The sequence below is a fragment of the Anser cygnoides genome, chromosome 18 (assembly GCF_040182565.1).
Source record: "Anser cygnoides isolate HZ-2024a breed goose chromosome 18, Taihu_goose_T2T_genome, whole genome shotgun sequence".
Taxonomy (NCBI): Eukaryota; Metazoa; Chordata; class Aves; order Anseriformes; family Anatidae; genus Anser; species Anser cygnoides.
This window is the reverse complement of record NC_089890.1, coordinates 7,142,011-7,154,898: the sequence shown is the minus strand read 5'-3', so window position 1 is coordinate 7,154,898 and position 12,888 is coordinate 7,142,011. Positions and strand designations below refer to the sequence as shown.

General features: G+C 52.6%; 1 protein-coding gene across 2 annotated transcripts in view; it reads right to left on the bottom strand.

The window, feature by feature from the left end:
• The window catches only part of LRRC75A (leucine rich repeat containing 75A), a 67,462-nt gene that overhangs the window by 42,180 nt on the left and 12,394 nt on the right, over positions 1 to 12,888 (bottom strand). The window contains exons 1-2 of one of the 2 annotated variants that reach the window (XM_048068026.2): positions 906 to 1,244; positions 551 to 679 (exon numbers count right to left, since the gene is read on the bottom strand). In XM_048068026.2, coding sequence (XP_047923983.1) covers positions 551 to 679; positions 906 to 1,052 — 276 coding nt within the window. In that variant the 5' untranslated portion in view covers positions 1,053 to 1,244. Of the gene's footprint in view, positions 1 to 550; positions 680 to 905; positions 1,245 to 12,888 lie in introns of those variants that run through there. The other variant, XM_048068025.2, reaches the window with a different exon arrangement.

Below are 12,888 nucleotides of genomic sequence, written 5' to 3'. Positions count from 1 at the left end.
TTCCAAAAGCCTGTATGCTGCTGCTGATGCCAGGGAGCAAGTAGGGCCAAGAATTTTGAAAGCCCCTATCTGCATGGGGCTATGCTTACAGTGAAACCTGCTCACGGCAGAGCCCAACCAGTAGCCCATGGAGGCTGTGTTTTTTTGGCAACCTGGCCTTGCAGGCACAGCCAAGGACTCCCTTGTCATTTGGGATCACAATAAATATTGCACAAGGGCGAGGAAGGGTCTGTTGTCCTTGCAAGGCAGAAAGTGTTCTAACGTGGCAAGTTTGTTAACACAGAAACAAAAAGCCAAAAAGCAGAAATAACTTGCAAAACCAAGTGCTAGGACCCGAAGTACTCACATTAGGTGAATGTCACTAGGATAGCTGAAAAGCCCGATATCATGCAGTCTAACCATGACCTCTGAGCACGTCCCCTCTATCAGAAGACACACTAGCATTGCAGTAAATAGGAAGCCTTTTGCCTTGGGTGAAGCCCCACGCTCCCAGTGGAGCCGTTTCCCAAAGCAGCACGGTTATGGGGTGTGACGATGCCACGGTACCTACCGGCTTGGGGCAGTGGATGTACCTAGCGAGGCTGATGATCAAGTCGTGAGTGATCGGATCCACCAGGTTTCGAAAGCTGGCGTATCGATAGAGGACATCATCCAGAGAGGTCGACTCCATTCCTAAGTCCTGCAGGAGACAGGGTAAAGGAGCAGTGTTAGATGTGCTACCAAGGCTGGTGGCTAGCATGGATCTTTCACATTAACCTGCAGTGGTGGTCCCCATGAAGTCAAGAAGAAAGTGATCCCCACCACCACCCAACACAAGGGACACACAAACGTGTCACCCAGGGGAAAGCAGCACTCCTGTGCTTTATCTGCTCTGCAAAGAGGCATTAGGGGTGCAGGTCCAACACCTTGATGCCCCTCACAAGCCAAAAACCCAGACAGCAGACACCAGGCGTGCAACAAGGTAAAATCACAGGCGACTCCAGCAAACATAGATGCTTAGCCGGCATGAAACTGGAACCAGAGAACAGCCATAGCATAGCCGTGCTCTGCATCTGCTGTGCATAAGGAGGAAGGAATGAGCCTCAAATTGCAGTGAGGGAAACAGAAGGATAAACCCAGGGGCTGTGGGGATGGTGAAGTGCTGGAGCAGACTGGCTGGGGAAGGGGTGGAGGCTCAGCCGCTGGAGACTGGATGAGGAAGTGTCAGGAACAGTTTCGATCGAGCTGATCTTGCCCTAGGGATGGGTCAGACCTCCTGAGGACCCCTCCAAGTCTATTTTCTCTGATTCTCAATCCTGAGACATCATAATCTGAGGAATTTTGGCAGAGAGCTCGTCATTCTGTGAAATACATTAGTGCACAGGGACGAGGAGAGGAAAGGTTATATGTAGTGTACTCCATTTACTTCAAATATTTCAGCTCCACTGTAGTTTTATTCCACAGCAGCAGCTGATCAAGGGACAGGATGGCCCTCAGATGAACGTGGGTCGCAGTGAGGTCTGACAGCCACCCCACAGCATAACCCCATACCAGGGCTGGTGCAGCAAGCAGACGTGCCTCAAGGACCCGGCTGACACCACAGCTCCAGCAGAGCTGCGCTTGCTTTCCAGCCCGGCCTTCCCGAGTCAGCTTGAGCAAGCCATTTCCCTTTAGCCTTTTATTTTTGACAGCAATGGGCTGTTTCGTGTGTCTCTTCACAAGCCTGTTTTCTCTTGTAAAGAGTGAAGCCCAGAGGCAACCCCTTTTATTTGGCCCAGACAGGATTCAGTGAAACGAGGGCCTGTAGGTCCTACTGTACTCCATCCTACTTTACCTCTCCTGTGGGCAACACGTCCACCTCCCCACAGCGGGGACAACACCATGCCTACCCCAAGGCATTTACTTTCCAGATGACATCTACAAGGCTCGGCAGGCAGGGACACACCACTGCTGAGAGCGGCCTGCCACCCCGCCGTGTGTTTTGGCAAGACAGCGGCCCTGTGCTGCCAAACCCTCATGGCAGTGATTAACGGGCAGCCAGCGCTGAATTGGTGGAGATGTGACTTGATGAGGAAGAACTGACCATCAACATCACACCAGTGTGAACCTTTCTGTGGGAAATCCCAAACCCTGCTCCTCCAGGCCCTCACTGGTAACGGGAAATCATTTGTAAGCTGGTGGGCTGGCCTAGTTCTGAGCTCTTCCTGAGCCAAAATACAGCAGAAATGAGGAATTATTTCAACTCTTCACTAAAAGTCAGGAAATGATGAAGTTCTCGGATGCGTATCTCCACTGGCACCGAGGAAAATGGTTTTTGATCCCTGCGAACAGCCACGCTGGAGAAGATTTGTCCACAACCCCATTAAATGCCAAGTCCCCCTTTCACATAGCTGGTGGCACCTGGCATGGAGAATGTTGTGATGTTTGAACACATACACGTCACTGGGGGTGGAAATGCCTGCAATTTGTAGCCAGCTAGCTTGGGGCAGGCAGAGACCTCCACATGGCCCTGGTGCTGTCCCCCTACCTACCTCATACATAGGAAACCATGAGCCCACGGAGACAGCCCCATTGCCAACTTGCCCTCCCCAAATTTCCTTCCTGCCACCCCAAAACTAAGCAGCTTCCCAAGACCCTTAAGCTCAGTGCTCAGCATCCACCTCTCCACATGCACCCTATGAATTCTGGAGGGAAGGAAGCAGGGATCCCACACCAGGGCCATGGAAGAGGCATCCACCCTCGTGGCTTCCACGCTGCAGCGCTGGCACACGTGAGAGCCCCGACAGGCTGAGCCGGAGCAGCAGGTCTGGGAGCGACCGCAGCCGAATTTTGTGCGAACCAGAGCAAAGAGATCTGTGGGTGTTTCGGGTGCTTAGTGTCTCGAAAGGAACGCTAACAGGTTGATGTTAAAATCTTTAACCCCATGCAAGGCTGAATGTCAGCTACAATAAACTACCCAGGGCGGCAGGGCGGTTCAGCCCGGCGACGGCTGCACTCCCAGGGATTAGTGGTGGTGCCAGCAAAGCAAACCGGGTCCCATCCTACCAAGAATTTGAGGCTGGAAAGGGCTGAGCTTCAAAAACAAAATGGAAGTTTCAGGCAAAGAAGGAATGAGCAATGCCAGAAACATGCCTGGAGGAGAAAGCACGTGGTGCTCTGGTCCTCTTGGGAAAAACCAACTGGCTGCAAAGAAAATCCACAGGATAGGACCCCCAGGGCCGGGTGCTGTTGTGCCAAGCTGGGAAAGTGAAACGTGAAGTTATTTAAAGGTGCTGGTAGCAGGAAGGTGCTATTTGACCCTGTGGGAGTTGCAGTCTGGCTAAGGCACTCAGTAAAAATTGAAAAGTGCCAGACACACAGCACAGGGCTGGGGTAATTTTATTCATGATCATTCTGCAAAAAGCTGTCCTTCCTGGCTCTCTTCTTATTTACAGTCTCTACAAATAACTTGTTATTTACTGAGCATTTTGCACTTCTGCAGAACTTGTCATGTGAGGACATTAGAGCATCTCACAAGCGCAAATTGCATTTATCACCCACAACCACAAGCACTTGCACTTAGAGATGATGTATTTAAAAGGAAAGGATCACACCAAGGCATTATTTCCCTTACAGAGCTAAGCAAAGCAGCTCCATGAGATGCTATAAGTCCCACACACATGAGGAAGGAGCCCATCTCCAATCTGTCACGGATAAGGCAACGCGGAGCCCAGGTCTTGCTCTATAAATGCAACTTTTAAAGTACAAGTGAAGAAGAGTTGGATACAGCTGCTGCTGTAGGAAGCCAAAAATCAACATGGCAGTAAGAAAGCATCTTTTCTTGGTTTAACCACCCCCAAAAAAGGGGGGCGGGGGGAAGGGAAGATACTTGCAGACCTAAATAACCTTGTTACTGCTAGGGGTATCCCTCTGGCACCAAGTGCAAGGCTTTGTTGATTGCTGCAGACATGCTGTTTGGTACAGAAGAGCCCCAAGCAAGCCAAGGCAGTTGAAAACCCACATGCATGGGGCTGTTCACCCTCACCAGGAGCACCCAAAAAAGCCCCAAAACAACAAATCCAAGCAGCCACAAGAATCAAGCAACCAAGGCTCCAATTGCAAACACACCTTGTTTGAAAAATAGAGCATCCCTATCTATTTACAGTCTATCCCACAGCTTCTACCAAGTTGACACTTAAAATAATGAATTAATTTGAGGGTTGAGAGCTGGGGCTGAGATGTCTGCGTGCACGGAACTCCCCAGGAGCAGCACTGCAATAGCCATGTGAGCCCAGCAGTGCTGCTCAAGCATGTTTGGTTTTAATTAGGTTGGAAAAACTAACTCCATCCTTCAAGACCATCTTCTTCCTCTTGTATTTCAGCACTGTGTGGTTCCACGAGTGATTGTGCAGAACTGGGTGCGTTCAAGAGCTTGGGCTCCTTTGTAAGAGGAGGAAAAAGGGAGAAAAAGCAATCCTGCAGATAACACAGTGCAGGGAGACTCCCAAAGCCAGCTCCCACTCTTCCAGAGAGAGAACGCCATCTTCCAACAGCAGGGTGGCTGTTACCTGCCCGATCTGGTAGAGCTGAACCTTAGGATTAAGCTAACATCAGGTCAGAGCTGGATTTGACCCATGGTCATACAGCATCACTGGCAAACCACACGCAGTACTAAAGGGGCTGAATTTGGGGCTAGGCAGGAGCAATTCTAAACACGCAGCTCTCAGCACACCGGGATCTTTCAGGATCAAGCCAGGCTTAGCATCTTGCCACTTCCCTTTGAGCATCTCAGAAGTCTGACAGTTTTCAGCTAAAATTAAAATATAGAACCAACAAATCTGAGAACGTCTCTCTCCTGGGAGAGCTCACATTTTTCACAGGAAGCTTCCCCTCCTCCCTCCCCGTAAGCATTCTTCGTGCACAGATGTCTTTCTCAGCTGCTCCCTAAATCTCTCTGCCACACCAGCATCATCTCTTCCCACCACATGTAATATTTTAAAGCCACTCAAGGCTGAAACTTGTTCGAGGCCAAGCGATGAGCTCATCTGCAGTTTAATAACTTAGCACCAGCTCAGGCTGTCAGCAGCAAATCGCAGATCGCGAGCTTTGGAGGAAACGCCCAGCATCTGGCTCCGATCTCTATGGGTTTTTACAGCACATTTCCTTTCCCTGGAGGATCCTTACCTGGACAGCAAGTACAAAATACGAAAATAGGTGTATGGGTAAAAAACAGTGGTATTTATGAGCTGGTAAGTCCATGGCTGTCTCAGTGCTGGCTGGAGGGGTGTTTTTCCGGTGTGCACCCAAAGCCCAGTATGGGGCTGTGATGGTTTGGGGAAGGTTTGCATCAGCAGAAGGGGAACGTCCCTGCATCCCTGAGCTGCCCCGAGCCCCTGGCATCCTCAGGGGCACCAGCAAGAGCGGACCAGAGATCTCAGCGTCTCCGAGATGCACATCCTGCATGATGCTGCTGCACTGATGCCCGGGTCAGGCAGGATTTGGGATCAATGACATAAGCAAGCAGAGAAAGCCAGGATAATGGAAAGGGCTGAAAGCATGGTCCCACTCTGCTCTTTTTGCTGCTCGTCCTCCCTGCTCTCATCCGTGCCCTTCCTGCAATGTGTCTGACTTGTTTCTACCTTTGGGAGGCCAGGAGAAAGCCAAGCCCTCACCAGTCCCTGGGGACAGTTTACCAGCTGGGGGCAAGGACGGAGGGATCACAGCCCCCTGCCACCAACCACCTGCACTCAGCCTCTGCAGGAGGGGTCTTCTGCTGCAATGCAAACATCGTACATTTCCAAAAAGATAAAAAAGAAGGTTGTGAAGGAAGTAGCGATTTAACTCAGAAGTCCAGCAGGAAGAAGCAATGCCTCCCTCCACGGCAGCCAGCAAAGGAAACTTCCTGGGCACAGCCATGAAAGGCACAAGAGTTATTTCCCAGTTATTTTGGGAAAACAGCAGCCAGGCACGGGTGCAGCCACAGACCTTGGGATTCCTTTTTGCAAGCAACAACATGAAACAACCCAGCTCCCCATACCCCAGCCCAAAGTCAGGGCTCACCATTGACTTCCCCAGGCAAACCCTACACGAGCGATGCCATTTTCCCAGTAAAAAAGGAAAAAAAAAAGAGGCAAGCAAGGCATTAGGAGTCGTAACCCTAGCTTATCTTTCCCTCTCGCTGGGCACAAGGATTTGTTAGTCCCTTTCTGTTGCCTGTCAGGAACTGCAGCACGACACCAAGAGCCCAGCAGTCGGCCCCCCGCGCTCCGTGCTGCGTTTCCATGAGAGCCAGCACCGCGCGATGCTCCCCCAAGCCACCAGGAGCCATAAGCAGCGGAAGTCGGGCACATTTTCTCTTATTAAACTATTTGTCACTGCGCACTGAATTGCAATTAGAGGAAAATTCAGCAGGTCTGTGTGAGAAGCCAGACGACAGAGCAGGGTGCTCGGTCGCTGCTTTTATGAACGCGGAGGGAAGGCAGTCACTGGTTGCCCAAATGAGGTTACTGTGCAAAACATCGCCCAGAGCTCCTTCGGTCGCAGCTGCTCATAAATATCCCCAGAGCTGCTATTTTGGCCGGCACCTCTTCCAAAACTGGTTCTTATCCACTACCAAGCGCCAGAGCAGCATAACGGATCGCCAGGCAGAGAGGCTGGTATTGTAAACAAGCATTGGGCATGGAGGAAGAGAGGGATTAATCCTGAGTGCAATCCATCACCCTCAGCAGCTCCTCTGGGGAAGGTGACTTCCTGAGGAGGGTGTCTGCAGCGAGTGAGGCCGGATCAGAGATGGGCACGGGAGGTGGGACGTGCTCAGCAGCGAGCACAGCACGGGGTGGGCACAGGCCCCGGGGCTGTTCCACGAGGGAGGACGGATGGAGCTGCTCAGTCCCATAAAACACGCTATTCCTTGCCTTTAATCCTTAGGACGTTCAGGTCGATCACCAATCCTCTAGAGTCTGGTCGAGATTCGTAAGCCAGAGAAGGACTGCGTGTTTATGGATCTGCCAGCTGCAATCTTCTAGGCCTGGCCACAGCCCCTGGAATCAGCCCCCACCTGTTTTGCACGGGATCGGCCCTCCCGCATTTGCTTAATTGCTAATTAGTTTGCTGCTGCCTTACTTTCCGCTGAAATAAGGCCAGGCAAGGTGGCCAGGCACTGCTGGGAAGGACTGGAGGGCAGTTGATTCTCCAGGTGCCCAGCACCCCATGGCACCCACAAACACCCCTGTAACCAGCCCAGAGACAAGGGTGACAGTCCCCAGCCCAGGCAAACCAGCAACTGCTGCTGCAAATTTCTGTTTGTAATCCCCAGGGTGCAAAAGACTGGTGCAAAACCAGAGTTTTGCATGGGATATTTTCTGTTTAGGAGAGTAAATACTGGTCAGAGACTGCTGATTGCACGTTCAAGCCTCAAGTGAGGGTACATTTAGAGAAGAGTAAACATTTACGGGAAGAAGTAAACATTTGCCTGGCAGATTGACTCAAATAATAAATGGTGGCAGCCCAAACCCCCTCCAGGAGGCTGGAATTTTGGAAACACAGAGAGACGGATTAATGGGCAGATAAGATGCTGCCATCCCGATAATAAACAACTAGGAATAAGAGATTGGCAGAAGAAAGTGCCTCCTTTACTTTAAACTGTGAGGCAAATGTAATTAGTCCAATTGGCGTTAGGCCAGACCACAGCTCGCAGACTTTTTCAGGAAGGTGCCTGTGGATATTTAATGGGAACAGATAGCCCCCCACCTTGATTTACAGAGCCGGTGGGATCCCAGTACAGAAAGGACTTGGAAGCACTGCCTGGGGAAGGGAACTCCAGGCTCTGAACAATTCAGACAGTTTAGGTCCACCATTGCCTTTAACACAAGCATTTGTCTTAAGCTCACAAAATATTATTCACGCATCCCTCCTAAAGCAGCAGGAGCTGCCCACACCCTGGTTTCCCACCCAAGCCGCTGCTGGTCCATCAGTTTGGGACCACTGCTCCTGCTGGGACCCCAGCCGCTGCAGAACCCACACAAGGAGGCTTCGGGTGCCTTCTGTCCTGCCCCATTAATTCTCTTCTGCCTGCTGGAGCTCCCCTTAACAACTCTGTGGCAAAGCATTAAGAGAAAATATGACAAATTGCATCAAGCACCTGCCATTTCCAGCCTCGTGTGTCTGCTAGAAGTGCTCGCTGGAGAAAGCCCAGAGCAAACGGCAGCGTCCAAGCCTTGGGTCAGCAGCAGGGCTCGGGTTTGTCCCTGCACTTCAGGGTCACTACTTCGGTGCAAACCAGGAGCAGCAACCTCCTCTTTCACTCTGCAGCTACCGTAGGTTTTAGTAATCTCCCGTTTCTAAAGAGACCTGCTCTTCAGAGCACCACCATGGCACCAGCTGCTGCATTTTCTCTTTAACATCGCTCTGCTTTGGGTGCCTTCGGCTACTACAGGCCCTGCAGACTGCACGGGGACCCTCATCCCAGCAGGGGCCAGCCCCGTGTAAAACCCAATTCATCCTCCCTTGCAAAAGGCTCTGAGATCTCAGTGGGCAAACAGCCTGACAGGCCAGGAGGCATCTCATCTGCTGTCAGGTAAGGACCCAGCCTCGTGGCCTAACCTTGTCCTGCTGCTCGCTCACGTTAAGGTGCCGATTGCCCCTGCTCTGAGGCAGCCCCGGGACGTGGCTGTCTCTATCAGTCAGCTGCCGAGAAAAGCCCCTCTAATTAGCTCACCCCAGACATCCAATGTTCAGGCAACCCAAGCAGGAAAACCCCACTAACGCTGCTCTCACCTTTGTTTTCCAGCCCAGGAAACGCAGAGCCCTGCACGGCTCTCCTTCTGTCTCCTGCTGTTTGCAGCTGACCATCCAGCAGTACCAGCTAAGTTTTCAAACTTTCCTTAGGTCCCCACTATTTTGTTGGCAGCAAGTCGTAGCTCAAAGACCTCTTGGACTTGGAAGGGGACAGGAGATGCCTTACGGGCACTCAAGTCTTATATTTGAGCATGCAGTTCTTGCATTCGCATGCACCTCTTTGTTTGCTTACAGGAGCAACAAAAAGGCAGCACTGGGATCCTTGCAGAAAAGAGGAAGGGATTTGCAAGCAGAAGGGAGGGATCACTCATCTCCCTAATTTCCACGGCCTGTTACAGACCGCCCGGCGTGTGGGCACACAGCGAGCGAGCGATTCCCGATACGAGGGCAGCACTCAGCGCTGCAGCGCTGGGAATTACGGCAGCATCTCACCGCACACGCTACAATCCATGGGAGTTCCTGAAGCCACAGCGAGCCTACCAGCGCTTTGTGCAATCTGCTCTTATCTCTCACCTGCTCTTATCGAATTTAATTAAATGCAACGAGCCAAGCACGCTCGCTGTACACAGTCCCACTTGCGCACCCAGCATTGGCAGCCTCTGCAAAGGGATGTGCCAAGAGGAGAGCCCACGAATCCTGATTCAGGTGGCCTGACCTTAATAATGAATCCATCAAGCAACCAGGCCTGGCTGCTGTCTGTCCATCCTTCAACCTGTCTGTCCTCCAACTAACTCCAGAAGGCAGCCAGTTTCATCCAGCTACGGGAAAGGGGCAAAGGTGATTAAGGTCCCGTAAGTTTTGGGGAATCAGCGACAGGGGAAGGAGGAGATCCCAGCTAGGGGAGGACCAGGACCTGGTTGCAGCAGACGGACAGACAGCAGGACAGATGGTCCACAGCTGCCATCGGGGCTGCTGGGCTGGGACCTCGGGCAAGATGCTGACAGAAGCTGGGTTTCCCCAGGGCCAAGGTTTGCTTGGTGTGACGGCCACACTGCACTGAACCCGCAGCGTCGACGGTGTTACCGTACCACTGGGAGCCTCCCGTACCCCCCCCAGAAGAAATCAATCCCTTCCTGCATGTACAATAAGAGCCTGCAATCCAATAACGGCTACCTAAAACCCGGCTTCACTCCCAAGCCCTGGGTTGATTATTATTGCATTAGCTACGGAGGGACATATTGTTACCGCTCAATAAATGTAAGCTCTACTTCAAAGGGACTGAATTTCAGCGGTGGAAGACGACACAAATGCTTTGACAATTGCTTTGGGATCCTTCGAAGCAGGTAGATGCCAGAACAAAACCTGAAATCTTATTGATACAGACTTTACAGTAAAAATGAGCGATGACGACTCCTCAACACAGCTGGCTCTCAGAGGAGGTTATTCGAGGGGAGTAATTGAAGGCATCGCTCAGAGAGAGAAATATTCAATTAACTCCTTAAACCGGCTGCCATGGAACAATGTGAGCATTAGCAGAAAGATCATTTAAAGGAACAAACTGCAGCTGACTCCAAGAAAAGCATCTCAAGCCATTTTTTGCCCCATTTATACACCAGCAGGAGCCTGGGTGGGAGGGGCAGAGGAGGCAAAGTTCCTTGGGAGGAACATGAGGTCGGTGGATCTTAGCCCAGAGCCAGCGATGGGGAGGCAGGGTGGGATGTGGCACTAAAATAAAATCTCCTTCAGCTAACGGCCTGCTGCTCCACACCACATTCGGAGCCTCTTTCTGCTCTTGGTACCTTCTCATGGCGTACGAGAGGCTTCCAGCAAAGGAGCAAAACAGGCAAACCCCGCAGCACCCAGCTCGTTTTCTTACTCAAGACAGAGCAACAGGAACGGAATAAAACCAGAGGTTTCCACAGCTTCCACCCGCTTGCCAAGGAGGCCAGCGGAGCACAAGTAATTAATATGGACACCATGAATTTCAGTCCTTTCATTTGCAAATCCAGCATCGCAGTTCACCTCAAGCATGGACAGAGTCCATTAACAAAGCAGATTCTTGTAATGGGATTCAAAGCGATGGCAAATCAATACATAACACGCTTGTACGCTAGAATAATTTACGCTTTGCATAATAATCAGGGCAACTGTACTTCTGGGTACGTATGTGGAGACACGCTCAAGCCCAGCCCAGGCCACCTAAGGAGCTCAGCAGGATGCAGCCAGGTTGAAATTCCCAGCAGCAAACCCCGAAAACTGCGCACGAAGCGGCCACAGCATGGGGAGGATAAGCAGGAAGGTTACATAGCACGCAGGGTTGGCACTCCTAACGTCACCACACACAAGAAATGTATCTCTTGTGCCTTCTTGTCTTTGTTGGAACAACAGAAAGAGGCTTCCCGGATCGCCGGGTTTTGGTAGAGATCCAGTGCTTTGTTTTCACTCTGCCCACGGCCAAGGGAAAATTAACAGCGTATTAAAAGCTCAGCTCTCAGAAGCTCTCATTGCGCTGCCAGGCTGTCCATGGCTTTCCCCCAGTGTTCACCTCCCCTTCTGCATTCCCCAGGCCACGTTCTCCCATCGCTGAGCTAAGGCACCCACCGGCCTGTTCCCAAAAGCCAGGGGAGGAGGGGAGTCCCCAGGGGTGGCCCCACTGGAGCTGATGCGCCCCAGCAGACCCAAGGCAGGTTTCAGCTCTGGCTTCTCGCAGCTCCCAGCCTGCTGAGGAGCTCCCTGCCACCTCTGGCCACCACCCAGCCACCACTTTTGGGGTGCAAGAAGAGGACCCAAAGGGCCATGGTTCCTGCATCAGCTCCTGCTTGGTGTTTTCACCCCCGTGGGAGCACAGTGAGCTCCGTGGCCTGGTGCTCAGATAGAAGCCTGGCCTTCCAGGGTTGGGTCTTGCCAATTTATAAGGTCAGAGGAGCCGACACGCAGCAAGAAAGCAGTGCTCGCAGCGAGCTGTGGCTCATGACACTCCACTGAGCCACATGGGACGAAGGTCTAAGTGCCCTGCACACCTCCTCCTCCTGCCAACCTGCATCCCCCAGCCCCTGGGCTCCACACACACGTCCCTTTGGGAATGTAGAGATTCCTGCCTCCACGCCCTGGGCTATTTCCCTGCCTCCTTATAACATTACACCGCCGCAGGAAGCGTCCCCGGCCAGAAGCAGAGGCCTGAAATGCCGGCGGTAACAGAGCACCGCGCTAATCCTCGCCCTCCTCCCCGGGTGGCTGAGCCTTCCTGGGCAGCTAAGCCAGGCCCCACGAAGCGCTGCGGCCAAGGAACACTTCCACAGGTGCTAGAACAAAGTCCTTGGCTCCCAGCTCTCACCGCAGCCCTGGCGTTACCAGCCGAGAACATTTCTTTTCCGACTTCTGAATAGCCAACGCTAGTGTTTTGGACTGGCAGCCTTTCCTGAAGCTAGCAGCAGAGGAAGAAGAACCCGAGAAGCCTTCGGGATGCAGGACCAACTTCTTAACAGAGCCTTCCAGATACAACAGCGGGGCTGAATAAGCGCTGAAACCTGATGCAAGACAACGAGCTGAGCAGGAGTAGAGCCAGGATGAGCTCATTGCACAGCCCCACGGCCGGCCGAGCCTTCCCCCCCTGCTCTGGTCCCACCGAGACACCCGTGACCCTGGGCTGGAACTCCTCAATTGGCCACGAGGCAGCCGAACAAACGGCCGGTGATCTCAGCAGCGAGTCAGCACCGAGACGTGACCGCTGCAGGCCTTGGGCTGGCTTCCAGCAGCCGGAGCAGCCAGCCCATGGCCCCCCGGGCACCTCCAGCCTCACCCCCAGGGCACGCAGGGGAACCACGGCGTCCCCAAAGAGCTGGGGGCACTGAGCACAGGGTGACGCAGACCGGCTCTTGGGACCCTTTTCCCCCCAAAAAATGTCAGGGAATCTCGCTGGAAGGAAAGATTCCTTTTTGCAAGATGTTAAATGGGGAAAAAAACAACTTGTTTCTCTCGGCAGGAGCATAGGTCGAGCCAAAGCCACCACTGAGGAGTGAGGAGGGTTCAAAACCCTACCTCTGAGGGCCAGCAGGCTGATGAGGAGACTCATCTTGTGCTACCACGTTCCTTCTTTCCCTTTATCTTCCCCTGCTCAGGAAGAAGCAAGCAGCAGCTGCTCTGAGCCACCCACGGCCACGCCGCCCCTGCCCTCAGGACCTGCCTGCCCCAGGG